This window comes from Trichomycterus rosablanca, chromosome 3, assembly GCF_030014385.1.
Source record: "Trichomycterus rosablanca isolate fTriRos1 chromosome 3, fTriRos1.hap1, whole genome shotgun sequence".
NCBI lineage: Eukaryota > Metazoa > Chordata > Actinopteri > Siluriformes > Trichomycteridae > Trichomycterus > Trichomycterus rosablanca.
In genome coordinates this window covers 14034893-14062218 of record NC_085990.1, presented here as the reverse complement: position 1 = coordinate 14062218, position 27326 = coordinate 14034893, and the positions used below count along the sequence as shown (strand labels likewise).

Sequence of the window (27326 nt, the reverse complement as noted above, 5' to 3'; positions counted from 1 at the left end):
GAGTGAATAAAACTCCCTTTACAGTTTTCTCTTATCCCAGCAGTTTTTAACATAAGTACATATAGCATAAAATGTGTTCACCATTTTAATGTTAACATTTCACTTAAAAATCCTTGTTTTCTATAACATTTACACAGATTTTTTTTAATGCGATTAATCGCGATTAACTATATAAAATTCTGAGATTAATCGCGATTAAATTTTTTAATCGTTTGACAGCCCTAATATATATATATATATATATATATATATATATACAGTGTATCACAGAAGTGAGTACACCCCTCACATTTCTGCAGATATTTAAGTATATCTTTTCATGGGACAACACTGACAAAATGACACTTTGACACAATGAAAGGTAGTCTGTGTGCAGCTTATATAAAAGTGTAAATTTATTCTTCCCTCAAAATAACTCAATATACAGCCATTAATGTCTAAACCACCGGCAACAAAAGTGAGTACACCCCTTAGTGAAAGTTCCTGAAGTGTCAATATTTTGTGTGGCCACCATTATTTCCCAGAACTGCCTTAACTCTCCTGGGCATGGAGTTTACCAGAGCTTCACAGGTTGCCACTGGAATGCTTTTCCACTCCTCCATGACGACATCACGGAGCTGGCGGATATTCGAGACTTTGCGCTCCTCCACCTTCCGCTTGAGGATGCACCAAAGATGTTCTATTGGGTTTAGGTCTGGAGACATGCTTGGCCAGTCCATCACCTTTACCCTCAGCCTCTTCAATAAAGCAGTGGTCGTCTTAGAGGTGTGTTTGGGGTCATTATCATGCTGGAACACTGCCCTGCGACCCAGTTTCCGGAGGGAGGGGATCATGCTCTGCTTCAGTATTTCACAGTACATATTGGAGTTCATGTGTCCCTCAATGAAATGTAACTCCCCAACACCTGCTGCACTCATGCAGCCCCAGACCATGGCATTCCCACCACCATGCTTGATTGTAGGCATGACACACTTATCTTTGTACTCCTCACCTGATTGCCGCCACACATGCTTGAGACCATCTGAACCAAACAAATTAATCTTGGTCTCATCAGACCATAGGACATGGTTCCAGTAATCCATGTCCTTAGTTGACATGTCTTCAGCAAACTGTTTGCGGGCTTTCTTGTGTAGAGACTTCAGAAGAGGCTTCCTTCTGGGGTGACAGCCATGCAGACCAATTTGATGTAGTGTGCGGCGTATGGTCTGAGCACTGACAGGCTGACCCCCCACCTTTTCAATCACTGCAGCAATGCTGACAGCACTCCTGCGCCTATCTTTCAAAGACAGCAGTTGGATGTGACGCTGAGCACGTGCACTCAGCTTCTTTGGACGACCAACGCGAGGTGTGTTCTGAGTGGACCCTGCTCTTTTAAAACGCTGTATGATCTTGGCCACTGTGCTGCAGCTCAGTTTTAGGGTGTTGGCAATCTTCTTGTAGCCTTGGCCATCTTCATGTAGTGCAACAATTCGTCTTTTAAGATCCTCAGAGAGTTCTTTGCCATGACGTGCCATGTTGGAACTTTCAGTGACCAGTATGAGAGAGTGTGAGAGCTGTACTACTAAATTGAACACACCTGCTCCCTATGCACACCTGAGACCTAGTAACACTAACGAGTCACATGACTTTTTGGAGGAAAAATGACAAGCAGTGCTCAATTTGGACATTTAGGGGTGTAGTCTCTTAGGGGTGTACTCACTTTTGTTGCCGGTGGTTTAGACATTAATGGCTGTATATTGAGTTATTTTGAGGGAAGAATAAATTTACACTGTTATATAAGCTGCACACAGACTACTTTTCATTGTGTCAAAGTGTCATTTTGTCAGTGTTGTCCCATGAAAAGATATACTTAAATATCTGCAGAAATGTGAGGGGTGTACTCACTTTTGTGATACACTGTATATATATAGAGACTAAGAGACTACACCCCTAAATGTCCAAATTGAGCACTGCTTGTCATTTTTCCTCCAAAATGTCATGTGACTCGTTAGTGTTACTAGGTCTCAGGTGTGCATAGGGAGCAGGTGTGTTCAATTTAGTAGTACAGCTCTCACACTCTTTCATACTGGTCACTGAAAGTTCCAACATGGCACCTCATGGCAAAGAACTCTCTGAGGATCTTAAAAGACGAATTGTTGCGCTACATGAAGATGGCCAAGGCTACAAGAAGATTGCCAACACCCTGAAACTGAGCTGCAGCACAGTGGCCAAGATCATCCAGCGTTTTAAAAGAGCAGGGTCCACTCAGAACAGACCTCGCGTTGGTCGTCCAAAGAAGCTGAGTGCACGTGCTCAGCGTCACATCCAACTGCTGTCTTTGAAAGATAGGTGCAGGAGTGCTGTCAGCATTGCTGCAGAGATTGAAAAGGTGGGGGGTCAGCCTGTCAGTGCTCAGACCATACGCCGCACACTACATCAAATTGGTCTGCATGGCTGTCACCCCAGAAGGAAGCCTCTTCTGAAGTCTCTACACAAGAAAGCCCCCAAACAGTTTGCTGAAGACATGTCAACAAAGGACATGGATTACTGGAACCATGTCCTATGGTCTGATGAGACCAAGATTAATTTGTTTGGTTCAGATGGTCTTAAGCATGTGTGGCGGCAATCAGGTGAGGAGTACAAAGATAAGTGTGTCATGCCTACAGTCAAGCATGGTGGTGGGAATGCCATGGTCTGGGGCTGCATGAGTGCAGCAGGTGTTGGGGAGTTACATTTCATTGAGGGACACATGAACTCCAATATGTACTGTGAAATACTGAAGCAGAGCATGATCCCCTCCCTCCCTCGCAGGGCAGTGTTCCAGCATGATAATGACCCCAAACACACCTCTAAGACGACCACTGCTTTATTGAAGAGGCTGAGGGTAAAGGTGATGGACTGGCCAAGCATGTCTCCAGACCTAAACCCAATAGAACATCTTTGGGGCATCCTCAAGCGGAAGGTGGAGGAGCGCAAAGTCTCGAATATCCGCCAGCTCCGTGATGTCATCATGGAGGAGTGGAAAAGCATTCCAGTGGCAACCTGTGAAGCTCTGGTAAACTCCATGCCCAGGAGAGTTAAGGCAGTTCTGGGAAATAATGGTGGCCACACAAAATATTGACACTTCAGGAACTTTCACTAAGGGGTGTACTCACTTTTGTTGCCGGTGGTTTAGACATTAATGGCTGTATATTGAGTTATTTTGAGGGAAGAATAAATTTACACTGTTATATAAGCTGCACACAGACTACTTTTCATTGTGTCAAAGTGTCATTTTGTCAGTGTTGTCCCATGAAAAGATATACTTAAATATCTGCAGAAATGTGAGGGGTGTACTCACTTTTGTGATACACTGTATATATATATATATATATATATATATATATATATATACAATATATATATATATATATATATATATATATATATATATATATATATATATATATATATATGTATATATGTATTTCCAAAATCCCTTGCTGTGCACTCACTGCATATTTTTATTACTTGTATTCTGATATTTCATTGTCTTTTAGCTATTTCAATATTTTACTTAACGAAAAAGTAATATATAATATAATAATAATAACGTCCTGGCAAGTGCAGCCAATGGGGGGCAGTGCGGTGGGGGGTTGAGTTCATGTCGTGGAGCCCTCGCCATGGGCCCCAGTGCATCTGCCCCCCAGGTAGTTATGCCCCTGGGGCGCAGGGCAGGAATACCCCGAACAGGGTGCCAACCCATCACAGGGCTTTACCCATCAATAGACATAGACTGTGATGTGTGAGTAGCCGCATGGCCGTCTGATAGTGGGCTAGCATAGTAGACTGCTACGCCACCCAAGTATCTATACAGGTATTATCATCCTGAAATATTAGGTCATCGGAAGAGAATGTTTGCCTTCATTTTGATGGCTGTAGTCTACTCTAATATGGATCTCCAACCAGCACACATGTGCTGAAGCTTCCTTTGGCTTCCTCTAGGTTTTCCTTACACAGATCATGCATATTTGTTATATAGTTTTTTTATTTTTGCACCTACACTTCATGCACCCACTATCTGGCCTTTATAGACAGTTAGTTGCCACATGTTGCTTTGAAATTTGACCTATTAAACTGCCAAATGTCAAAGCCTTTTAGTAGCTTATGCATGCTGTTAAGTGGCATGCTGTTCATCACCCTGACAAAATGCTCATCTGCAGCTCTATTTGTAATATGAATTTAATTCCTTTTAGATCACACTTTTTATTTTCTTGCTCACCTTGTTTCTGTCTCGTTTAGTTGAGCGATGTGTATCTGGATGGATATCGCTACCAGGCTGTCAGTCTCTCCTCCCCCACACTGCTCTCTCTTTCCATCTGTCCTCTGCTTCTGTTTTATCGTCCATCTCCCCTCTCACCTGCTCATTCTCTTTTAATTGCATGTCACCTGGTGGGTGGCTGTATACCAGTATGCACATCTGTGGATGTGTGTGGGGGTGTTGGCAGGTGTGTCCTTGGTCAGTACGGTTGGGAAATAAAAAGAGCGGACTGATTGTCAGGTTTTATGAGAACAAAATGATGTAACAACAGTCAAGAAAACACAAAATCAGCCCACTGGGGCCTGGATTCAAAATCACACCGAATATTAACGGCAAAAATGGAAATCACAGGCTGATCCAATTTGTGTGAATTTTATCACAGCAATTCGTAATGTGACTCAGTAGTGTGTATTGCACCCACATGCTCGTATGCACTTTTGACAATGTCTGGGCATCCTCCTGATCAGACAAAGGCAACATCTTGTTCACTGCGGCATCTCCAGACTCTTTCACATTTGTGACATGTGTGAGTCTGCTCTCATCCGTGAAGAAAATGGAGCACCAGTGGTGGACCTGCCAATTCTGCTGTTCTCTGGCAAATGCCAATCGAGCTACATGGTGCTGGACTGTAAGCACAAGATCCATTAGATGTCAAACATATAGAGACTGTTGCTGACAGTTTGGTTAGAAACATGCACAACTAGCCCGGAGTAAAGGATTAGATCCCAGTCCTGCTGCTGAATGGTGTGTCCCAGTCCAGCTCTACTCATGTAATGGCTTGTACTATATTTCCTTCATGCTCTTGAATACTGTGCTGGGAGACACAGCAAACCGTCTTGTGACAGCACATATGGATGTGCCATCCTGGAGGAGCTGGACTACCAGACCAGGCAGCATTTTTCCAATCCACAGTTGTTAGTTTGTTGAGCCTGTGCCCACTGTAGCCTCAGATTCCTGTTCTTGACTGACTGAAACCTGATGTGGTAGCCCATTCACCTTAAGGTTCAATGAGTCACTGCAGTCTTTGTGTTACTAATTATGTTGTTTTGTCATTGAGAAAATCTAGGTTATTCCAAAGGGTTCACATACGTTTTCTTGCAGCTGTAAAATGTTTGTGTACAAAGGAGTTATAAAGACAAATCTAATGATAGGTAAATATTTTTTAAATAGACCAAATTTATTTGTATTTACGGTATAAATTACATGACCAGTTAGGCTAAGTTTGAATGCTGCTACTATGTGTAAAAATATTTAAAAATGATGTAGAATTTTGAATTATACATGATTTGTTGTGCTAAATATACAATAGGCAGTTACTTTTGACTTAGCACTTTAATTTTATAATGTTTATATCTGCAATCATTGTCAACATTTAATTTAATTTTTAGCAACCACTTTATCTTGGTCTGGGTCGCGGCTTCCACCGGGAAACACTAGGCGCAAGGCAGGAAAACCCTGGATAGGGCGCCAATCCAAAGCAGGGCTTGTCCCCCAGTTCCGGCAATAGACATTCAATTATTCAAACCTAGTTCAACAGATTGCTGTGCTGAGCACCGAAAATAATTTTACATAAAAAAACAGCTTGGCCAGTGACAGATAATTAATTAAGTTGCATCTGAATAGAATTACTAAAAAATGAGCTTGTGAGTTTGATGTCCATAAAATAAGCACCACATTTCCACACGCTCAACTGTCATTTGAGGACACGTCTTGTAAACAAGCCTGGGATTTTTTTTAGATCAGCAACTTTACAACAGTCCACAAAGTGCAATCAACACAGCTGATAAATTTTAAGAGCCACTCTTCTAAACCTGTCATTCAGCAGGGAACTTCTCTGGCTCGAACTCGGACACGTTTGCACCCGGTTTGTTATGAGCTTATCGGCCGAATTAAAACCTTCTGACTCACACCCTTGTTGTCTCCTGAGTGGTTTCCTGGAAGTCGGTTCACTTTGCGTATCAGCAGTGTGACCAAAATAGCATCTCTCAATTATCCTGGAGGATGTCTGGCCAGCTTTTCTACTGGAAGCTTCATATCGATTCAGAAAACCGTTCGTTAGACTGTACTAGACTGAACTTGGGTTTCTGAAATGAAAAAGCTATTACTCACTGCAAGCTCTAAAGAACCAGAAATGGAATCTACGCAGTCAAGGCACATTTGCTGTCTGACTTTTTTATTTTAATGCAAAGAAAGTTTGCATGTTTTTTTTCTGTTTTTTAAATTTCGTCTGCATATTTAATGGCACTTTATTACGCCCATTCCAAAGATCTAAGGCAGAGCCTTAATATGTCTAATAATTTAGCAACATTACTTTTATAGACAGAATGAACTAGATTTGAACTAGATGAACTAGACCACTACTGCTGGGATTCAGGGTTCAATTAACCAGTTGGGCATCTACATTCAGACATGATTGGCTTTCTCTCTGGATGGCCGAGGCCCGATTGACACTGATATGTTGATGTCCTGTCCAGGGTTTGTTGCTGCATTGGGCCCAGTGATTCCAAGAAAACTAGACCCTCCGCAACCCTAAGTTTAATAAAGCAGTAATTAAATATGAACATTAAATCAAATTTCAAAAAGAGTCAAACTGACATTTCTACAGTATCCCTCAAATGAATATCTTCCTCAACATAATTTTGAGGCATTACCGAAGCTAAATTATCATGTACCGCTGATCAGCTGGTTGACCTATTTGTGGACACATTAGGGGATAATTGTGTAAATGACAATTATGTTGGAATGATTCATTCAGAAGGGTCAGCTTTACTAAAACAAATCCTCTGACCTTTACAATAATGCTGGCTTGGCTCTCTAAAGTGGGTTTAGTGGATGTGATCACTCTCTCAGATTGCTAAATATACAGAGCCTGAGGTTGTAGGAAAGGGTTGAGTGTTGACAGTATCAGAGCCTTTAAATACTAAAACTTGATTGGACAATCACTCAGTGATGGGCACACTATCCTGATTATAGCTCACATCTCGTGGCAGCTGCTTTACGATGGGAAGAGGAAACCAAATGAACCCAAATGTAATTTTAATAATCATATAGTATATTATTACTACAAAGGTTGTCTCGGCTTTGATCTCTAGTCTCTCATCCTGACAAAACATAAAGCAACCCGACATCAATTTAATGTCCATTTGAAGCATGCAGGCGCTTCTTGTTAAACCTGTGTGGGGCTTGCTTTAGGTTTCAAACCATCGTTTCATCTGGGTAAGATCACAGACTGAGACAAACCAGTGCATCTTTAAAAACGATGGTCAATAGGCCTAATTACAGGTCTTTGTGGTTGAGGAAAACAAATTTGCCTGATATGCTTGTCCATGCTCATTTGTCATATATTGAACGTGTTCGTACCATGTAAACTTCACACAGAGTATATTGATGAGAATATAAATGTGTACAATTATACAAATTTTGCTCTAGCCTACTGCTTGTACTGTTCCTGACAGAGCTGTACTGTATAATGTAAATGATATCATTTCTATTCAAGAGACACAAGTAGATGTCCAATTCATTTCAATTCAGTTTAATTTAATCCAGTTTAATTTAATTCAGAGTGTTTCCCAGCGTGAAAGCTCAGCATGCACTTAAATATGTTAATCACACCTCGCACCATATCTGACCTGAGCACTTGTGTTTGGTGGATTCTGATTGTTCTGTATTCTGTGTGTGTTTCAGTATGGACGATCAGACAGTTACCGCGTGGCTACCACGCAGGACAAAAATGATGGTGGATCCCCCGACAAGAATAAAAAAGGGGGGAAGGATCTGGATGATCTGAAGAAGGAAGTGCCCCTGGTAATATGATGCACAAATCTAACACAAATGTTTTGCTTCCAGTACGTTTTACAGTTCTCACACACATTTACATGTGTTTACAACAGTGTTTCATTTTTTTCCCCTTTGTCAGACGGAACATAAGATGTCAGTGGAAGAAGTGTGTCGGAAGTTCCAGACAGATATCGTTCAGGTGAACATCGTTCATTCATCACAATTCACACGATTCTAGTGCAACATTTCATTTTATCCACTAGGTGTCAGTGTATTCAAGCGCTGCTTACCTCTTGTAGCATCAGTTCATTTCAGTAGCTGCCATCTCTGCTTTCAATGACATTTAAAGCCAGGTGGTTTTAGCATTGACAGCAACATTTCTTCATTTAATATGCAGGTTTCTCTTAAATGGCACCAATTTCCTTTTAGCTTTCCCAACGTAGTACGTCGTAGTTCTTATAGGAAATCATGTTGCCAAATTTGAAAAACACCGATGTACAGTGAGGGAAAGAATTTAACAAACTGTAGGTTTGTTTTTATTTATTACAACTTTAGATTTACAAGCAGTATGCATTTTTACATTTTATAAATTTACAAAAAAGAACATGAACAAAAAAGCTGTAGCCAGAATAACAAACCACTGTGCTATTTTAGTGCCATGAACGTATTTGTAAGGATACAAAAGATATGTAAAAAAATTTTTTTAATGTTTTCGCTGTACAGTAGACCCTTGACTAATTGGTTCCGAAGGGCTGTTCTTAAGTCAAAATGTTTGTTAGTTAAACCTATTTTTCTCATAAGAAATAATGTAAATAGAATTAATTCGTGCGCCAGACCTCCCAAACCACCCCCTTACATAACCTCTCTAATGTCTTAAATTGTCTTTTTTGTTATAAATACAAGTATATTTTCCCTTAAATCTTAAATTATAGAATAGACATTACTGTAATAAACAATAATAAACAACAATACACAGTAGTACTGTACTGTACATAAAAACACACACATCACATTTCAGTACAGTACGTGTGCAGTACCATACACCATAATAAATGTCCTTTTTTTTATTATAAAATGTATCAACAGAAACAACAGTAACTCTCATATTTCTCTATTATTTCCTTCTTTATTCCAATAACGTTGTATTTTGTAAGTGTAATTGCATGAAAGAAAGAATACTTTACTCAGCCGACATCCTTCTTTTTTCTTACTCACTGTCCCCGCTGTCTGATACACAGTGACAGCTACTGGCAGGAGTAATTATACAACAACAAATGTAATAGATTTTTTAATTTTTCAACACTAGGCTTTCTCTCCAGCTTCTTTGGGGACATTTTAATATTGAATTTTTACAAAATATAAAGAAAACACCAGAAAAACACCGCCCACTGTCCGAATGTTTGCTCACTGTATACAGTGTATCACAAAAGTGAGTACACCCCTCACATTTCTGCAGATATTTAAGTATATCTTTTCATGGGACAACACTGACAAAATGACACTTTGACACAATGAAAAGTAGTCTGTGTGCAGCTTATATAACAGTGTAAATTTATTCTTTCCTCAAAATAACTCAATATACAGCCATTAATGTCTAAACCACCGGCAACAAAAGTGAGTACACCCCTAAGAGACTACACCCCTAAATGTCCAAATTGAGCACTGCTTGTCATTTTCCCTCCAAAATGTCATGTGATTTGTTAGTGTTACTAGGTCTCAGGTGTGCATAGGGAGCATGTGTGTTCAATTTAGTAGTACAGCTCTCACACTCTCTCATACTGGTCACTGAAAGTTCCAACATGGCACCTCATGGCAAAGAACTCTCTGAGGATCTTAAAAGACGAATTGTTGCGCTACATGAAGATGGCCAAGGCTACGAGAAGATTGCCAACACCCTGAAACTGAGCTGCAGCACAGTGGCCAAGATCATCCAGCGTTTTAAAAGAGCAGGGTCCACTCAGAACAGACCTCGCCTTGGTCGTCCAAAGAAGCTGAGTGCACGTGCTCAGCGTCACATCCAACTGCTGTCTTTGAAAGATAGGCACAGGAGTGCTGTCAGCATTGCTGCAGAGATTGAAAAGGTGGGGGGTCAGCCTGTCAGTGCTCAGACCATACGCCGCACACTACATCAAATTGGTCTGCATGGCTGTCACCACAGAAGGAAGCCTCTTCTGAAGTCTCTACACAAGAAAGCCCGCAAACAGTTTGCTGAAGACATGTCAACAAAGGACATGGATTACTGGAACCATGTCCTATGGTCTGATGAGACCAAGATTAATTTGTTTGGTTCAGATGGTCTCAAGCATGTGTGGCGGCAATCAGGTGAGGAGTACAAAGATAAGTGTGTCATGCCTACAGTCAAGCATGGTGGTGGGAATGCCATGGTCTGGGGCTGCATAAGTGCAGCAGGTGTTGGGGAGTTACATTTCATTGAGGGACACATGAACTCCAATATGTACTGTGAAATACTGAAGCAGAGCATGATCCCCTCCCTCCGGAAACTGGGTCGCAGGGCAGTGTTCCAGCATGATAATGACCCCAAACACACCTCTAAGACGACCACTGCTTTATTGAAGAGGCTGAGGGTAAAGGTGATGGACTGGCTAAGCATGTCTCCAGACCTAAACCCAATAGAACATCTTTGGGGCATCCTCAAGCGGAAGGTGGAGGAGCGCAAAGTCTCGAATATCCGCCAGCTCCGTGATGTCGTCATGGAGGAGTGGAAAAGCATTCCAGTGGCAACCTGTGAAGCTCTGGTAAACTCCATGCCCAGGAGAGTTAAGGCAGTTCTGGGAAATAATGGTGGCCACACAAAATATTGACACTTCAGGAACTTTCACTAAGGGGTGTACTCACTTTTGTTGCCGGTGGTTTAGCCATTAATGGCTGTATATTAAGTTATTTTGAGGGAAGAATAAATTTACACTGTTATATAAGCTGCACACAGACTACTTTTCATTGTGTCAAAGTGTCATTTTGTCAGTGTTGTCCCATGAAAAGATATACTTAAATATCTGCAGAAATGTGAGGGATGTACTCACTTTTGTGATACACTGTATATGTAAAGAGAGAGAGACTGTCGGAGACAACTTGTTCATGACGTCACGTGTTTTGCGAATTTCATTTCGTAATCCGAAATTTGTTGGTACGTTAAGTTGAAAAGGATCGTTCGTAACCCAAAATGTGGTAAACCGTCGTAACTCAAGGGTCTACTGTATTAATATTTATAAATGTTGCATAAATTTTTATTACACATCTCAAACTCCAAAACTATGCAACAACTACTTGAAAACCAAAGAAGATCTGGAAAGTCAAAGAAGAGCTGACTGACATGGACTTTTCTCCATTCACCTGACCTAAACCATACTGAACATTTATGGAGGCACTTGAAGACAGAGAAAAGCTAGACAGTCAGTACTAACACAAGATGCTCTTTGGAATATTGTGAAATCATGCTGGGAAAACATGGATCATTAGATTTTATCCATGCCAGCTCGAGCCCATGCTGTCATTACAACAAAAGCCAATTAATAATTGGCATACCAATTAGTAAGGAATTTTAAAGTTCATGTACGTTTTTAAAGATTAAACTTTTCACCCAAGCTATTTACTGACATTTTCCATCTATGCTAATAATAATTTGTACTTTTTAGCCATTTTTACTAGTGATCTCAGACCTTGGTTTTATACAAATAAATGTTGTTGCAGATATTAAAATGTTTACACCTGGTTTAACATTGACAGTGGTTGTGAGGAATTGACACAATTAGCAATTGTTATTTTTAAAACGTTAATGGAACCACAAATCATCCCTGGACAGATTTGCCAGACAAGATTCCTCAGAATGATTTCAGTCAGCCAGAAAGCATAGTTCATATCAATATCAGCTAGTCTTCATGGCAGTCTGTAAAGTGCAGCTCTGTTTCTTTCCCATCATTAGGGTTTGACCAATGCCAAGGCAGCTGAGTTTCTTGTACGTGATGGTCCGAACGCCCTCACGCCTCCCCCAACCACTCCGGAATGGGTCAAGTTTTGCAGGCAGCTGTTTGGAGGCTTCTCCATCCTGCTGTGGATCGGTGCCATTCTCTGCTTTCTGGCCTATGCCATCCAGGCTGTCACTGAGGACGATCCCGCCGGGGATAATGTAAGAACTAAAAAGATTTCTAGATCTAAATATAAATGTATTAATGTACAAATGTATACTTATACAAATGTTTTACTAACTGATCTAATTTCCTGTTCTCTCTGTCCCTCAGCTGTATCTAGGTATCGTGTTATCAGCTGTGGTCATCATTACCGGCTGCTTCTCCTACTTCCAGGAGGCCAAGAGCTCCAAAATCATGGAGTCATTCAAGAACATGGTGCCCCAGGTATGGTTCACTTACCACATGCTTTAAACATGCAGGGATGAGAAGATACAGGTGATGCATTTGTGAGAGTGTAAAACATTCTCTCTGCCTGCAGCAAGCATTGGTGATCCGTGAAGGAGAGAAGATGCAGATTAATGCAGAGGAGGTTGTTGCAGGAGATCTTGTGGAGGTGAAAGGCGGTGACAGAATTCCTGCTGATCTCAGAGTCATTTCCTCTCATGGATGCAAGGTACGTACAGTCATAATGAAGAGTTAAAAGAAAAAAGTTTGTGCATTAATGACATTATAAAACTTTCTAGACGACCAAAATGATCATCTGTTGTTTTGTTTTTTTGAGAATGTATCCATATTTTTACAAAATCCATAATTAATTAGCTTGATTTGTAGAAGGTTTTTTGTTTGTTTCACAAAAAAAGAGCACTTGCAAAAAGTTCTAAAATATGTTAATGTTAAATCCAACAATTGATGGATGAAGAATAAATACGTGCAAATATAATGAAGCAAACAAGTTTTTAATCCTGCACAGTCATAAACTGAAACGCATTTGTTTACAGGTTGACAACTCTTCCCTTACTGGTGAATCCGAACCACAAACACGATCACCTGACTGCACCCATGACAATCCTCTGGAAACCCGCAACATTGCCTTCTTTTCCACTAACTGTGTTGAAGGTACCTCCTCTTAAGCTCACAATTATTCAACATATTAATGGTTTCTTTATAATCTGAATAAACTAAATATACAAAATAATTTCCCTTGTCTCCCAGGTACTGCCCGTGGCATTGTCGTATACACTGGTGACCGTACAGTGATGGGCCGCATCGCCACTCTGACATCGGGGCTGGAGACAGGAAAGACCCCTATCGCCAAGGAGATTGAGCACTTCATCCACATTATCACAGGAGTAGCCGTCTTTCTTGGCGTCAGTTTCTTTGTCCTGTCAATCATCCTAGGCTACAGCTGGCTGGAGGCTGTCATTTTCCTCATTGGCATTATCGTGGCCAATGTGCCAGAGGGGCTGCTGGCTACTGTCACTGTAAGCATTCTCGGACATTCGTACAATATGAAGGAGAGACATACAGGAAATACACAAAGCTGATCGTGTTCTTCTTTGTCTGTTAGGTGTGTTTGACCCTGACGGCTAAGCGCATGGCAAAGAAGAACTGCCTGGTAAAGAATCTGGAGGCTGTAGAGACTCTGGGCTCCACCTCCACTATCTGCTCAGATAAAACTGGAACCTTGACACAGAACCGTATGACCGTGGCCCATATGTGGTTCGACAACCAGATCCACGAGGCTGACACCACTGAAGACCAGTCCGGTTAGTGATCATCACCACATCCAACAACATCTAGCTAACATCTCACAACTAACACAACTAACTTCCTTTCTGCAGGTGCATCATTTGACAAGACCTCACCGACCTGGGTGGGTCTGGCTCGTGTTGCGTCCCTGTGTAACAGAGCAGTATTTAAGGCTGCCCAGGGCGCTTTACCAATCCTAAAGAGGGATGTGGCAGGTGATGCTTCTGAGTCCGCCCTGCTCAAGTGCATCGAGCTCTCATGCGGCTCCGTTAAACAGATGAGAGAAAAGAACAAGAAAGTGGCTGAGATTCCATTCAACTCCACCAACAAATATCAGGTCAGTATTAAAAAAATCATCCAAAGACAGAGACGTTTAAAAAAAGTCTGATATTCATGGAATAGCAGCTTAAAATCAAGTCTGGTGGAATGTTAAGTTTGGTATATAATCAGGTTACTCTGGTCCACTTGAAAATAGGCCCTGGGATTTGAGTAAACCGAGGTTGCTGTTGACCACATTGTGTGTCATTTTTATTCACTCTGAGGCCGCCAATCAAGTAATGTAATTGGTCAAATGTGCCACATTATTATTATTTTTTTTTTACACTGGTTAGAAACAGGATGCTTTGATCAGTCAATGCACTATAGAGCTTATATGCTTTTTGTTAAACAGGAGGATATTACATATGAAGCAAGGAAGGCACTGAACACTAGTATTCACAACTCAATCACAGTATCAATTAATACAAATCTCCATTGTCTAATTTCCTTTGTTTCCTTGCTTTCCAACAACTCATTAATCTAACCAAACTCACAGTTGCTTTTTGTAGTATTGTTGCTGTGCCAAACTAAACAATGTAGGATAGTGTACTTTATTGTTTGTAGGCTTACACACATCACAATCACAATATTAAAATATGTTGTTGATTCTACACTGCATTTTCTAATCTGTGTTTAGTTGCATGAATCAGGTTACTAGGATTAACATGTTAATGACTTGTCTCTATTAAACAGTTGACTGTTGTACACCTCTTCTCACCCCTCTCTCTTGTTTCCATAGCTATCTATCCATGAGACTGAAGACCCCAATGATAATCGTTACCTGCTGGTGATGAAGGGGGCTCCAGAGCGTATTCTGGATCGCTGCTCCACCATCATGCTGCAGGGCAAAGAACAGCCCATGGATGAGGAGATGAAAGAGGCCTTCCAAAATGCTTACCTGGAGCTTGGAGGACTGGGAGAAAGAGTGCTGGGTAGGTGAGAGAGGGGACAAACAGAGAGTGAAAACTGTGAAAATTGTTCCAGCAAAAAAATGGGACTGAATTTGTTTTACTGGTTGTCTTTGAAATACTATTTCAAATACTATTCAATTCAGATACATTGAATACAATTAAATAAATACAGTTGGAGTGAATCAGATTATATCTGGTCTGAGTCAACTGGGAAACATTGGACTTAAGGCAGGAATACCCCGGACAGGGCCGATCCAGTTCAGGCTATGGCCATCTACTCTTCAGACATAGCTGATCATCTGTGTAGATGTCCTGCCAGCTGATAACACCACTGACATTCGAACTTGGGTCTCAGCAGTGGTGGGCTAGCCTAAATAAATACAATAAATTATATAAAATTAATACATTTGAATTAAATTATAATAAATCAGGAACAGAGACTGAGCTTTGGTGCGTGTGTATTTTCATGGTATACGTGAGTCATGTGACAGGCTAACAACAAAATCATTGTCTAATTTGCTTAAGCTTTATCATTACTTAAATATATTGCAAACTGATTAAAATAGTAAATGCTGATTTGAGTCTGAAAAGACAAACCTCACAAACACTAGTCTTAGTAACACTTTTATATAACATTACTTCCGTTTCCTTTTTACAGGATTCTGCCACGTCTTGATGCCCGAGGATCAGTACCCCAAAGGTTTTGCCTTTGACACAGAGGATGTTAACTTCCAGACAGATAACCTATGCTTCGTGGGTCTGATGTCCATGATTGACCCACCACGTGCTGCCGTGCCTGATGCAGTGGGCAAGTGCCGCTCAGCTGGTATTAAGGTCATCATGGTGACCGGAGACCACCCCATCACTGCCAAGGCCATTGCCAAGGGAGTAGGCATCATCTCTGAAGGCACAGAGACAGTGGAAGACATTGCAGCTCGTCTCAACATCCCAGTCAGCCAGGTCAACCCCAGGTAGGTCCTACACTAATATGTAGGTGTAATATGTAAAAATAAACACCATTACACCATTACACCATTACACATTACATTTATTCATTTTTACAAATGTGAATCATGCGTAGTTACCATAGCGATTCATAATGAAGACTGAGACTACTGAAGCCACATAGTTGTTAATTGTGCTGTTAGCTCCTATTCATTTTTTCCCACTGCCACATTGTCCACCAGAAAGTATGGCTCTTGACCATCCCATTTCTGGTATATAGGGTTTAATTAAGTATACTGTTATCTGAGCCTGTAAATCAGAAAAAAAATATTTATGTGCTACCCTAAAATCAATGATCTTTGATCAACCATGTTATCCTAGTCAGGTTCGCTGCACTTAATAATAATTTTATTATATATCATGTAGACACTGGGAAAATATACAAAACTCCTTACAGACAGTGGTGAAGAGCATTAAATTCCAGACCCTTAACCCATGTTTCTGTGTGACGCCCATTCTACCAGTTTCTCCAACAGTGCTGCTCATGTGACCCAGTATTCAGTATGTAGCCAGTGAATTTAGGATTGTATTAAAAGCAACATGTCACTTCATATTATGGAATCAGATTGTTTAATTGAAACTGTGTTATATTCATTAATCAGGTGTAATTCTCCATAGAAAAATGCATTTTACAAATCGTAAAATAAGAGACATATCAAAAGGAATGCCGGTCTAGTAGGCCCACACTTTCAGGTGATATTTTTATGTTCACTTTTCACTCAAAGAAATGTGCTAATGTGTGTGTTCCAGGGATGCTAAAGCCTGTGTGACCCATGGCACAGAACTTAAGGACATGTCTCAGGAGCAAATTGATGAGATTCTGCAAAACCACACTGAAATTGTTTTCGCCAGGACCTCTCCCCAGCAAAAGCTTATTATTGTAGAGGGTTGTCAGCGACAGGTACACTCACACAGTTCAATATACGTCCCCACAATATCAGTGTTCACATTTTCCTTTATTGTAGTCATTTGGTCCAGTCATGGTAAAACAGTGGCTGTGTGTCAAGTCAAAGATTTCTGCTAATAATGCTTATGCTAATTACCCATGAGCAAAAGTTTGTAGACACTTCACCATGAGTTTGTTTGACATCCTATGCAGTTTAACTACAGGCAATGTAATATGGAGTCCTGCCCCTAGTGGCTATAACAGCCCTTTCCACTTTTCTTGAAGGACATCCATGATATTTTAGACAGTGGGAAATTCATTTTGACTGTTCAGACAACAATGTCAGCCTTAAAGGCCTGTTTGGCAATCAGTGTTCCAATTCGTCCCAGAGATGTTCAGTGTAGCTGACATTAGAACAGGTTAGGGCAGGTCACTGGAGTACCTCCACACCAAATTAGTCAAAGCATCTTGTCTTGATAGATGTTTTGTACACATCGGCACGGTCATGTTGAAACAGAAAGCTGGAAGCATATAATTTACTTAATGTAATTGTTTTCATACACCTATTAGTCGTGTGTGGCTAAACATTTAATATGTAGGGTTGGGTCATCCACATAATTTTGGCCTCATGTCTTTAATACTTAACAGTAAGTGAGAATTGTCCAAAATCCTTGTCAGAGTTGAGGTGGGTCCGATTCTCCTGGAATCATTGTATGTATGTAGATGCCAGACTGGTCAAATGTACTGCTATGAATTTGAACCCTGGATGTCAGTGGTAGGGGGATAGCATGATTTCCTGCTTTCTCCTTGTCCAAAAAAATCCCTAACTATGTAAAACTTTGTTACTTTTTTCTCACAGTTTTTGCACATCATAGGAAAGCAAACATTAAATGAATTTTATTTGAGAAGGACCTTAATGCCAGTATTCAGACTGATGCATATACATGATAGTTTTTTTATTATCTGTAGTCTTAAACAGACTGATGACTTGATTGTCTAAACTCTTTGTGTCTTTGTCTCTCAGGGAGCTATTGTCGCTGTAACTGGTGATGGTGTGAATGACTCTCCAGCTCTGAAAAAGGCTGATATTGGTGTTGCCATGGGGATTGCTGGGTCCGACGTGTCTAAGCAGGCTGCCGACATGATTCTCCTGGATGACAACTTTGCCTCTATCGTTACTGGTGTAGAAGAGGGTAAGTGGTTGAAAAGTCGGGAAGGTATAGTAATCATGATATGTCATGGGGATGAGTGTCTTAAGGATGTATCTCCCTCTCACTGCAGGTCGTCTGATCTTTGATAACTTAAAGAAATCCATTGCCTACACTCTGACCAGCAACATCCCTGAAATCACACCTTTCCTCTTCTTCATTATTGTTAACATCCCTCTGCCCCTGGGTACCATCACCATCCTCTGCATCGATCTGGGAACAGACATGGTGAGATTTTAGAGCAAATATACATGTTCATATGCTATTCAGTGTTTATAATTTTATATTCAAAAACAGTTTAGGTGCCTCAAGCAAAGCTAAACATAACTCTTGTTCCCAGATGTAGAAATATGTGTCTTAAAAAACTTATTGAGACTAGGAACTATCTATGTAACTAACTAGACTATGTATATATGACAAATACAGTATATCTTCTTCTAACTAAAAAAAAACTTGTATGATTAAAGTATGATTTTTCTTTTATGAAGCATACAACCACATAATGTAGCTCTGTTGCTAGTGTATATTTTTTAAGTGTCTTTTGGGAAGTACATTATATGACCATTATATGTGTAGACACCCCTACTAATGATGAGTGTTTTAGCCACACCCATTGCTTACAAGTGTATAAAATCAATATGATATCCTTCTAACTTTGTGGCAACATTATATGCACAAGCAAGGTCTATAAAGAAATGCTTAATCCAATTGGAGATGGCCTTTAAGTTCTTTTGACTAAATAGGTACACAAAATCTTGTGAAAAGCCTTTCCAGAGTGGAGATGGTTATAATCTAAACCCAAATTCTGGTCATATTATTGCCAGACTTATGGTCAGGTCTTCACATAATTAGTTAGTGTATATGGATGCACCAGTTAGATAACTCATTTCCACATAATTCTTTTCTTTTCTGCCTATTTAAGACACCTTATATTTAAAAATGTGTCTCCCCCAGAAACCACTAGCCATTGAGAAGACAACTAAGCTGAATAACAGTCGTTCCTTTCAGATAGAATGGCAATACCATAATGATACCTGAGCTTCATTTACTAGCCGATATCAGATAGAGATTTAAAACCAACGAATTACAGTAATCCATTCAACTCCTCATGTTTTTTAGCCAAGTTAAATGAGGTCAGTCTGTGTCATGTGCAAGATCTGTGTGTGTGTTGTTGCAAGTGGGCGCGTGTTAATTATTGGCTAATGTTCGTGGAGAAATTGAAGCATTGGCACTCTGCACTTCCCTAGGTTCCTGCTATCTCATTGGCATATGAGGCAGCTGAGAGTGACATCATGAAGAGGCAGCCCAGGAACCCAAGTCGGGACAAACTGGTGAATGAGCGTCTCATCAGCATCGCCTATGGACAGATTGGTAAGGTTAACACATTAATTAAACATGTATTTGGTGAAGCGTCTGTTTAAGTGATCAGTCTTAGCAAATAATACAACTCATCAACATGATTAAAAAACCCAGAGTGCATGGCTGGTATTAGTAAAAGACCCACTGTTGTGTTCTATAATGTAGGAAAGTGTATGTATATTAAATAGTTAATAATATCACTGACATTTGCATTTTGGTGTGACCGAAAATGAAAAACAAGTTTGTATTAAAATGTGAGATGGTAATGATTAAAAGATAACTGCACAAAGATGCTATCAGGTTAAAATGACATTTCAAATTCTTTTCCAAAGCTTACACTTGGATTTAGCCTCATCCACCTGTAGTGCACATGCACCCGTTCTGTTTACAAATGCATGCAAAGGAGCGCCCTGCAGTTATATGCTTTTTGCGAGAAAAATTGTGGTGGATGAGAAATTACAAACTATTTCTGTGTGTGCAGGTATGATCCAGGCTCTGGGAGGTTTTTTCAGCTACTTTGTGATTTTGGCTGAAAACGGTTTCCTTCCCTCTCACCTGGTGGGCATCAGACTGTTATGGGACAACCGCTCTGTCAACGATTTAGAAGACAGCTATGGTCAGCAGTGGGTAAGTACATGAAACTGTGTTTCAGTTTGTATATGTGTGTGTGTTATTAGGATTGATGCTTAGAATGCAATGTATTTGATCTTCTCAGACCTATGAGCAGAGGAAGATAGTGGAGTTTACATGCCACACAGCTTTCTTTGTCAGTATTGTGGTGGTACAGTGGGCTGATGTAATTATCTGCAAGACCAGGCGCAACTCTGTCTTCCAACAGGGAATGAGGTGAGTTTTTACGTTCGTTCTATTTGTAAAAGGGCATTTGCATGATGTGTCAGTTTTGGGGCTCATACATAACTTGTCTGCTTATGTTTTACAGGAATAAGATTTTGATCTTCGGCCTATTTGAGGAAACAGCTTTGGCTGCCTTCCTGTCCTACTGCCCAGGCATGGATGTGGCACTTAGAATGTACCCATTAAAGTGAGTCACACTTACACACTCAATATAAATTCATATTCTAATTTTAATGAACTGTACGTAATCATATTTGCATTCTCTTTGTTTTTCTCTCACTTGTCCAGACCTTCCTGGTGGTTCTGTGCATTCCCGTACAGTTTCCTAATCTTTGTGTATGATGAAATCCGAAAGCTTCTCCTGCGCCGAAACCCTGGAGGTACGTTTTTATCCACCTCTTTAAAACGCATACAAACACTGTTTGGCCCAAAGGATGTGAACACCTAAAATAAGCTTGTTGGACATTACATTCCAAGTTTCACTAGAGTGTGTCTTTTCAATCAGTCAGGCACTGATGTCGGACTGGATAATCATCCCGTCTGTGCGTCTTTGACACCAAACTAATCCTTATGGTTTGGTATTTGTGCACATGGGCACAGTCATGCTGGAACAGAAAATGGCCTTTGCCAAACTTTTGCCACAGTTGGAAGTTGGAGGCATAAATGTCTTAATGTGTTAGCAATGGGTGTGGCTGGAACACCTAAATTCAGAAGGAGTGTCCATTTCCTTCTGGTAATTTCATGTATGAGCAATAGTTCTTATTATAAATGAAAAAACTTTGACAAGCAATACAAACTTAGTATTTTTTTCAGTAGATCTATAAAATAAACTATCAAAAATAAAAAAGCCAAAGCTGTTTAACAGTGTCCTTACAGTAAAAAAAAGTTAATTATGTAACACATTTGTGTAAAAAATTCAGAGAAATCAGCTGTTTTTAATTCCTGCACATATAACACTATTTTGACAGCACTAAACATACCTCATATTAGAAAAATATGTAATTACAGCCACACTGCCTGGGTCAGATCACACTTCTAAGCTTAGTTCACAAACGAAGCCACTCATAAGAAGCCTGTTGGAACTGTTACTTCACCTGGGTTGCTGAGATCACTGGCTGTGATTGAAGGCGATGGTTACAGGCCAACCATATCCTGACTGGTACAGTGAAGAACGGCTTACCAAACAACTACTAATAACTAAATAGAACTACACTACAATTAATAACTACAAAATGCATATAATAATGCTAAGATGAGCATTCGGACATAATTGTTTTTGTCTTGGGGGTGGGGTGGGAGGCTGATAATTGGCAGGGAATGGTCACCTGGTCCAAAGCATATTCCTTATTTGTGCAATGTGTTTCCAGTTGAACCAGACCCTTCGCAACCCTCATGCCAAGTACAGTGTTAGGGAGGGGTGAAAATAGACTCTAAATATATGGACAAATAAAGGAAAACAGTCAGGCTTGCCTTTTTTATTTTAAAGGTTGTGTAATGCCATATATTTAAAATGATGCAGGGTATGGTTTCAGCTCCTAACAGTACATTTTGTTCCATAAACTGGAACGTGCATCATTTAATGGTAAAAATGTATCAGGGTGAGTTCTTCTCCTGCTTGATACAAACACAAAGATGTCATTACTTAGATGTCTGGTCTGGTCTGGCCTTTTTACTCATGAAAGATTTCAAGAAACAATGTCCCCACTTTATTGTATGCGATACATTGTATGGAACACTGTTAAATGACATCTACCTCTCTCTCTCTTTCTCTATCTCTCTCTTTCTCTCTCTTCTTTACTGCAGGTTGGGTGGAAAGGGAGACATATTATTGATCAACAAATTGTTCTTTACTCACACCCCTACATCTTCCATTTTTCTTCTACTCCTTTTCCTCCCATTCCTGTTCAGGATGCACAGCCATGCTCTCCCCATTTCTCATTCCCCATTACAAGAGACAACAGCTTAGAGCCAACACCCTGTCCGCCCCAAAGAAAACTGCGACACACCTTTTAGATGTCTGTGTCCTTGACCCACCTGCCCCGTCCAGCTCCCATTGCCCCTGTATTACTCTTTGCATGTCTTTTCACTTGGGTGTGTACATAAAGTCTATTATATATTTACCAGTGGCAGCTGCATAATCATCTGGATCCGAGGGGAGCTTTCAAAACTATACAGGAGTATGAGTGTGTGTGTGTGTGTGTGTTTGTGAGTTTGGCTAATACAGGCCCTTTGCTTCTTCCTCACATTTGCTTTCCTCCTTTATTTATCCTGCAACTCCCTTATGCCTCTTTGCTCCGCTTTACTCATCCTGTTCATCCTTTCATCTTTCCGCCTGTCCTCCCTTGCACAAGGGTGTGCACGACTCAAGCTTGGACGCCACCTGCGACATCAGTATACTCTGGTTTTAATACTCACTCTGGCTCATGTCTGGAAGAAGACACGTCCACATCCGAGTTTTTGCTGTTCATGTTGGAGATCTTTATTTATTTTGCAGTAATGTACCTAGGTGAGAAGCAGGGCAGCTTTACTGTCTTGGTTGTCATTTTTATTACGATGGAGAGAAGTGTGTTGGCTCTTTCCATCCAAAACATAATATTGTTCTCTTTTTCTGCCAGTCTTTGTATTTCACTGCTATAGTAACTATTTCAAATACCACCTCAGATTGTGTGTTTTAGGAAGGAGAAAAAAAACATATACATCAATATCACATCAGAGTAGATTCAATAAAACATCCTGTCCAAAGACGAAACACTAAAGAAAGAATGGTTTTCTTGCATGTTTATTTTATTTTTGGAAACTAGGTGCAAAAAACAGGGACATAAATGATCAGGTAGGGTCAGTATACAGTATCAGTATACAGTATGTTTCTGATATAATGTTTCCGGTTCTACTGCCATACCAAGTCTGACCAAAACAGGTTTTGCTGGGGGTTAATTAGCATTAAATTCTATCTCATATGTTTTTAGATTTCTAAGCACCACAATTATTTTTAGACTAGACAATGTTATCTAAACATATGACATTTTCAATTATTATTCCAAGAACCTGGTGTGTTTTGGGTCTTTATTGATGGTTTATCAAACGAACGTGTGGTGCGGTGGTGTATGGGGTGTGGAGCGTTCCAGGTCCTGATCTGTGTGTTTGTGTATGAGTGTGTGTGTGTGTGTGTGTGTGTGTGTGTGTGTGTGTGTGTGTGTGTGTGTGTGAAAGTGTGTGTGTGAGCGTGTATGGTGGGGGACAGCACTGTAGCCTGCCCAAGGCTACATCCATCTCAGCAAGGTGTGGGGGGTGAGATTAAAGAATAAAAACAACAATAACTATACCAACTTGTAGAAACCAGTGTGTTTGAAAGCAATGAAACTGACACCAATAAAACATCTAGAACATTTAATACAATTGAGAAAAATCTGTGTCTTTTTATTTTATTTAGAATTCCTGCAGTGTACCAATAAAGGTTTTAGTGGTTCCAGTGTCCAACCACTTTTGTTTTTGGTATTTAATATAATTGTAGTGCATATATGCACTTTAAGTGTACGCACAATGTCAAAAAAACTTTTAGTCTACTGTAAGCAGTAATGATTTGTTTAAATTTTGGTTCATTCTCTTCAACAAATTGTCTTTAGTCTCCCAGTCCACTGAATATTTGTGGGGGTTTTATAACTGACAAGCACACAAATCACAGCTTTGTGCTAAACATCAGGAAAGTATTTTCAATTAAAATAATTAAGGTATTTTACCTTCTACCATACATAATATTGTGAAAAGATTCAGGGAAGCCAGAGAAATCGCAGTTCACATAGGGCAAAGACAGAAACCACTGTTAAATGTGCATGACCCTCAAATACTTATGAAACTGTCATGCTTCTGTGATTAATATAACCACATGGGCTTAAAAATACTTAGGAAAACTGTTGTTACCTAATCCAGCCTACCGCTGCATCAAGAAAAGCAATCTGTTTTCAGGACCCAAGCTCATCTCCAGTGAATCGAACGACAGTGGAAGCATGTGCTTTGGTCAGAGGAGTCCACATTTCAGTTTATTTTTCAGAGGAAAATGGACGTCAGGGAAAGCCCTTATTTGGCATGACATGGTTTGGTGAGTGTGGTGTGAAGGGAGTCCTGATGTCAACCCCACTGAAACCTTGAGATAAATTGGAACATCAAGTAATTAAATCCAACCATATTCTGGGATTGAATATCAGTGGCTTGACCTGACAAATTATTTTGTCTCCAATACCTTGTGGAGTAACAGCTCAAACATACAGCTCATAGTTTAGGAATAGAAACAGTCAAATAACTCATGGTAAGCTTAGCTCTATTGTGAATTTTACCATCACAAAATAGAAACCTAAATAGGTTACAGGTTTAAATATATTCATCATTATTATTTTGGGTATGTGTGCAAATTTTACCACCAGCATGTTTTTTTCATTTGTCTTATCAAGTGTCTAGGAAAGCCAATAAATGCACACAAAAATTGATCTCTGGCTGTGTTCCACTTCACATACTGTTCAAAATACCTGACACATTATCATCATCATTTTTCTTTCTTTATTCATATTTTTTGTATTACGCATGTCATTCAGATGCAAATTTCCCAGTGACACTCCCAGTGGAAAAATAAGCTTATCCACAAACACAGTCGTGAACGCAGCCTTACAATGTCAAACCAAAGATGATGTTAGGATTAGCACTAGTATGGAAACACAAAAGTTTTGTTCCCAAGTCCCACAGCCAGGGCACAGCCAGCATCCAAAGCAGAGGACAAGCAGATGCCGAAACTTAATAATAATTCATAATCATGAGTTCAAACCTCAGATAAAAGCATAAACTAGGAAATACACAGTGCAAGAAAGTATTATCTAGAGATTTCACAAGATTAGGACAGAGCTAGAAATGGCAGGGAATAGACTTTGCACTGAATAGGAAACAGAAAGATGAACTGCACAGACTTATTAGGAAAAACAAGACATGGGAGCACAATCACAACATGAGACCTTGTACTAATATACTGTAACTGCAATTTTCTTTACAGCAGAACAATAAGAACTGCAGCTAATAATTTATTTAAAACTAAGGCTGTGTTCCAAACAGCCTACTTAATACTACTCACATACTGATGGGATCAGTAAGCAGTAGACAGTACGTGACCAAAATGATTTTGTTCCAGTATGAGAAAGGTACCTGGATGACCAACTACTCTGGCCAAAATTTCTGCTATGTGACCAGAGTTATCTTTGTAGGGTACTGCATCCCGTCATGCAACACAGCCTTTTAAAAGTGGGTGGAACCTTCATACGTTTGTTGCATACTCTATACTATACTGCATACTACCTGTATGTTGTATACTGAGTGCAGTATGCAGTATGCAGTACACCGTATGTAGTAGGCGAATTCAAACACTGCCTAATATTAAGACAGACAAGAGACCAATACATCACAGAGCCTTGGCCAACACCCCCCAAGACATAGCCAATCATGGTCAGATTCTTAAAAAAAATGCTTCAACATTCTGTCACAGACCATTCTTTTATTTATTTATTGTTTGTTGTACCTCTGCTTTATCCTATTCAGGGTCACAGTGGGTCTGATTCACTAGGCGAATTTACCCCAAACAGGTCGGCAGTCTTATCACAGGGTGAACCCACACACACACCTAAGAGCAATTTTAGTACCTCCAATTAACCTAACTGCATGTCTTTGGACTGTGGAAGGAAACCGGAGCACCTGGTGGAAACCCACACAGACACAAGGCAAAGTTCACACAGAAAGGACCCGGCCCACTCCACCTGGGAATCAAACTCAGGACCTTCTTGCTGTAAGGTGACAGTGCTACCCTCCGTCATTACAGCAGCAATGCAACAATTTTTCTAGACTCACTCTCACTCACTCATTGTCTTTTCAATGGGCGCAAGGCACATAGTAACACCCTGGACGGGGCACCAGTCCATCGCAGGCAGGGCAGACACACACACACACACACAGAAAGGACCCAGACTGCCCCACCTGGGGATCAAACCCAGGACCTTCTTGCTGTGAGGCGACAGTGCTACCCACCACGTCCATCGTGCCACCGGTGGACGTACTGATATTAATATATTGTTAAAAGTTTCCATTGCTTTGTTCATCCCTGTAGATGCAGAGGTCAATGTGTAATAGCTAAACTACTTGTTTAATCCAGAAGTATGTAGACACCTAGCCATGAGCTGTGTTGAACATTCTATTCAACCATGGTTATTAATAAGGAGTTGCCCCCTCTGTTGCCCCACAGCCTCTACACTTTTAAAAATTCTCTCCACAGAATTTTAAAGTGTGTCTGTGGGCCTTTCAGTCAAAAGAGCATTTGAGAGGTCAGGCACTAATGTTGGTCTAAGGCCTGGCTCGCAATCAACGTTCCAATTAATCCAAAACATGTTCAGTAGGGTTCATGTCAGGTCAAGATCTTCTACACCAAACTTGTCAAACCTTGCCTTTATGGACCTCGTATTATGGGTGTGCCTAAACATCTGGAATTAGTAGATAGAAGCGCTGTCTATATACTTTTGGCCCTATGATGTATAATTTTACACACTGATGTATTTTAAAGACAATAGCTTGTTTACCTTTCATGCTGATGGCTGCACTTTTCCCCAAAATGTTTCCACATCAGCACCAAGTCGTGACTTGCGGTGGGTGGGCAACCCAAGCCAACACCCACCCACACACACACACACCGGGTGCACTGCAGTGGGGTCCCCCTCCCTTCCTGTGCTCACTGCACCACTGTAATGGAGTATCGATCGCTGCTCGCTTTTGCCGCAGTTTGATTTAAAGCAAGAGGGGAAGCCTAGTCTCCAAGGTCGTCACTAAGGCAACCTGAGAAATTAAAATGGTCCTAGGAAGGGAGAAGAGGTGCGAAAGGTCAACGGAGTCAGACAAGGAGTCAGACAGGAGAGAAAGAAAAATTACGACTGCACAACGCAAAGGGTTTGTAGCTGAATTGAAGGATTACAGACTCAGTCTTCATCTCATCTCTTCACATTATTCTCAGTGACTCTGAACACAGCATTTTAC

At 40.4% G+C, this 27326-nt stretch overlaps 1 protein-coding gene across 2 annotated transcripts in view; it reads left to right on the top strand.

Annotated features, from left to right (window-relative positions):
• atp1a3b (ATPase Na+/K+ transporting subunit alpha 3b) overlaps window positions 1-23669 on the top strand; it is a 34506-nt gene extending 10837 nt beyond the window's left edge. The window contains exons 3-22 of one of the 2 annotated variants that reach the window (XM_062992744.1): window positions 7964-8083; window positions 8196-8255; window positions 11997-12200; window positions 12313-12426; window positions 12521-12655; window positions 12981-13098; window positions 13195-13463; window positions 13550-13748; window positions 13824-14068; window positions 14789-14981; window positions 15619-15931; window positions 16716-16866; window positions 17876-18044; window positions 18133-18287; window positions 19307-19430; window positions 19900-20045; window positions 20134-20264; window positions 20359-20460; window positions 20562-20653; window positions 22077-23669. In XM_062992744.1, the coding sequence (XP_062848814.1) occupies window positions 7964-8083; window positions 8196-8255; window positions 11997-12200; window positions 12313-12426; window positions 12521-12655; window positions 12981-13098; window positions 13195-13463; window positions 13550-13748; window positions 13824-14068; window positions 14789-14981; window positions 15619-15931; window positions 16716-16866; window positions 17876-18044; window positions 18133-18287; window positions 19307-19430; window positions 19900-20045; window positions 20134-20264; window positions 20359-20460; window positions 20562-20653; window positions 22077-22105 (3069 nt within the window). In that variant the 3' untranslated portion in view covers window positions 22106-23669. Of the gene's footprint in view, window positions 1-7963; window positions 8084-8195; window positions 8256-11996; window positions 12201-12312; window positions 12427-12520; window positions 12656-12980; window positions 13099-13194; window positions 13464-13549; window positions 13749-13823; window positions 14069-14788; window positions 14982-15618; window positions 15932-16715; window positions 16867-17875; window positions 18045-18132; window positions 18288-19147; window positions 19193-19306; window positions 19431-19899; window positions 20046-20133; window positions 20265-20358; window positions 20461-20561; window positions 20654-22076 lie in introns of those variants that run through there. The other variant, XM_062992743.1, reaches the window with a different exon arrangement.
• The last annotated feature ends 3657 nt before the right edge of the window (window positions 23670-27326 follow it).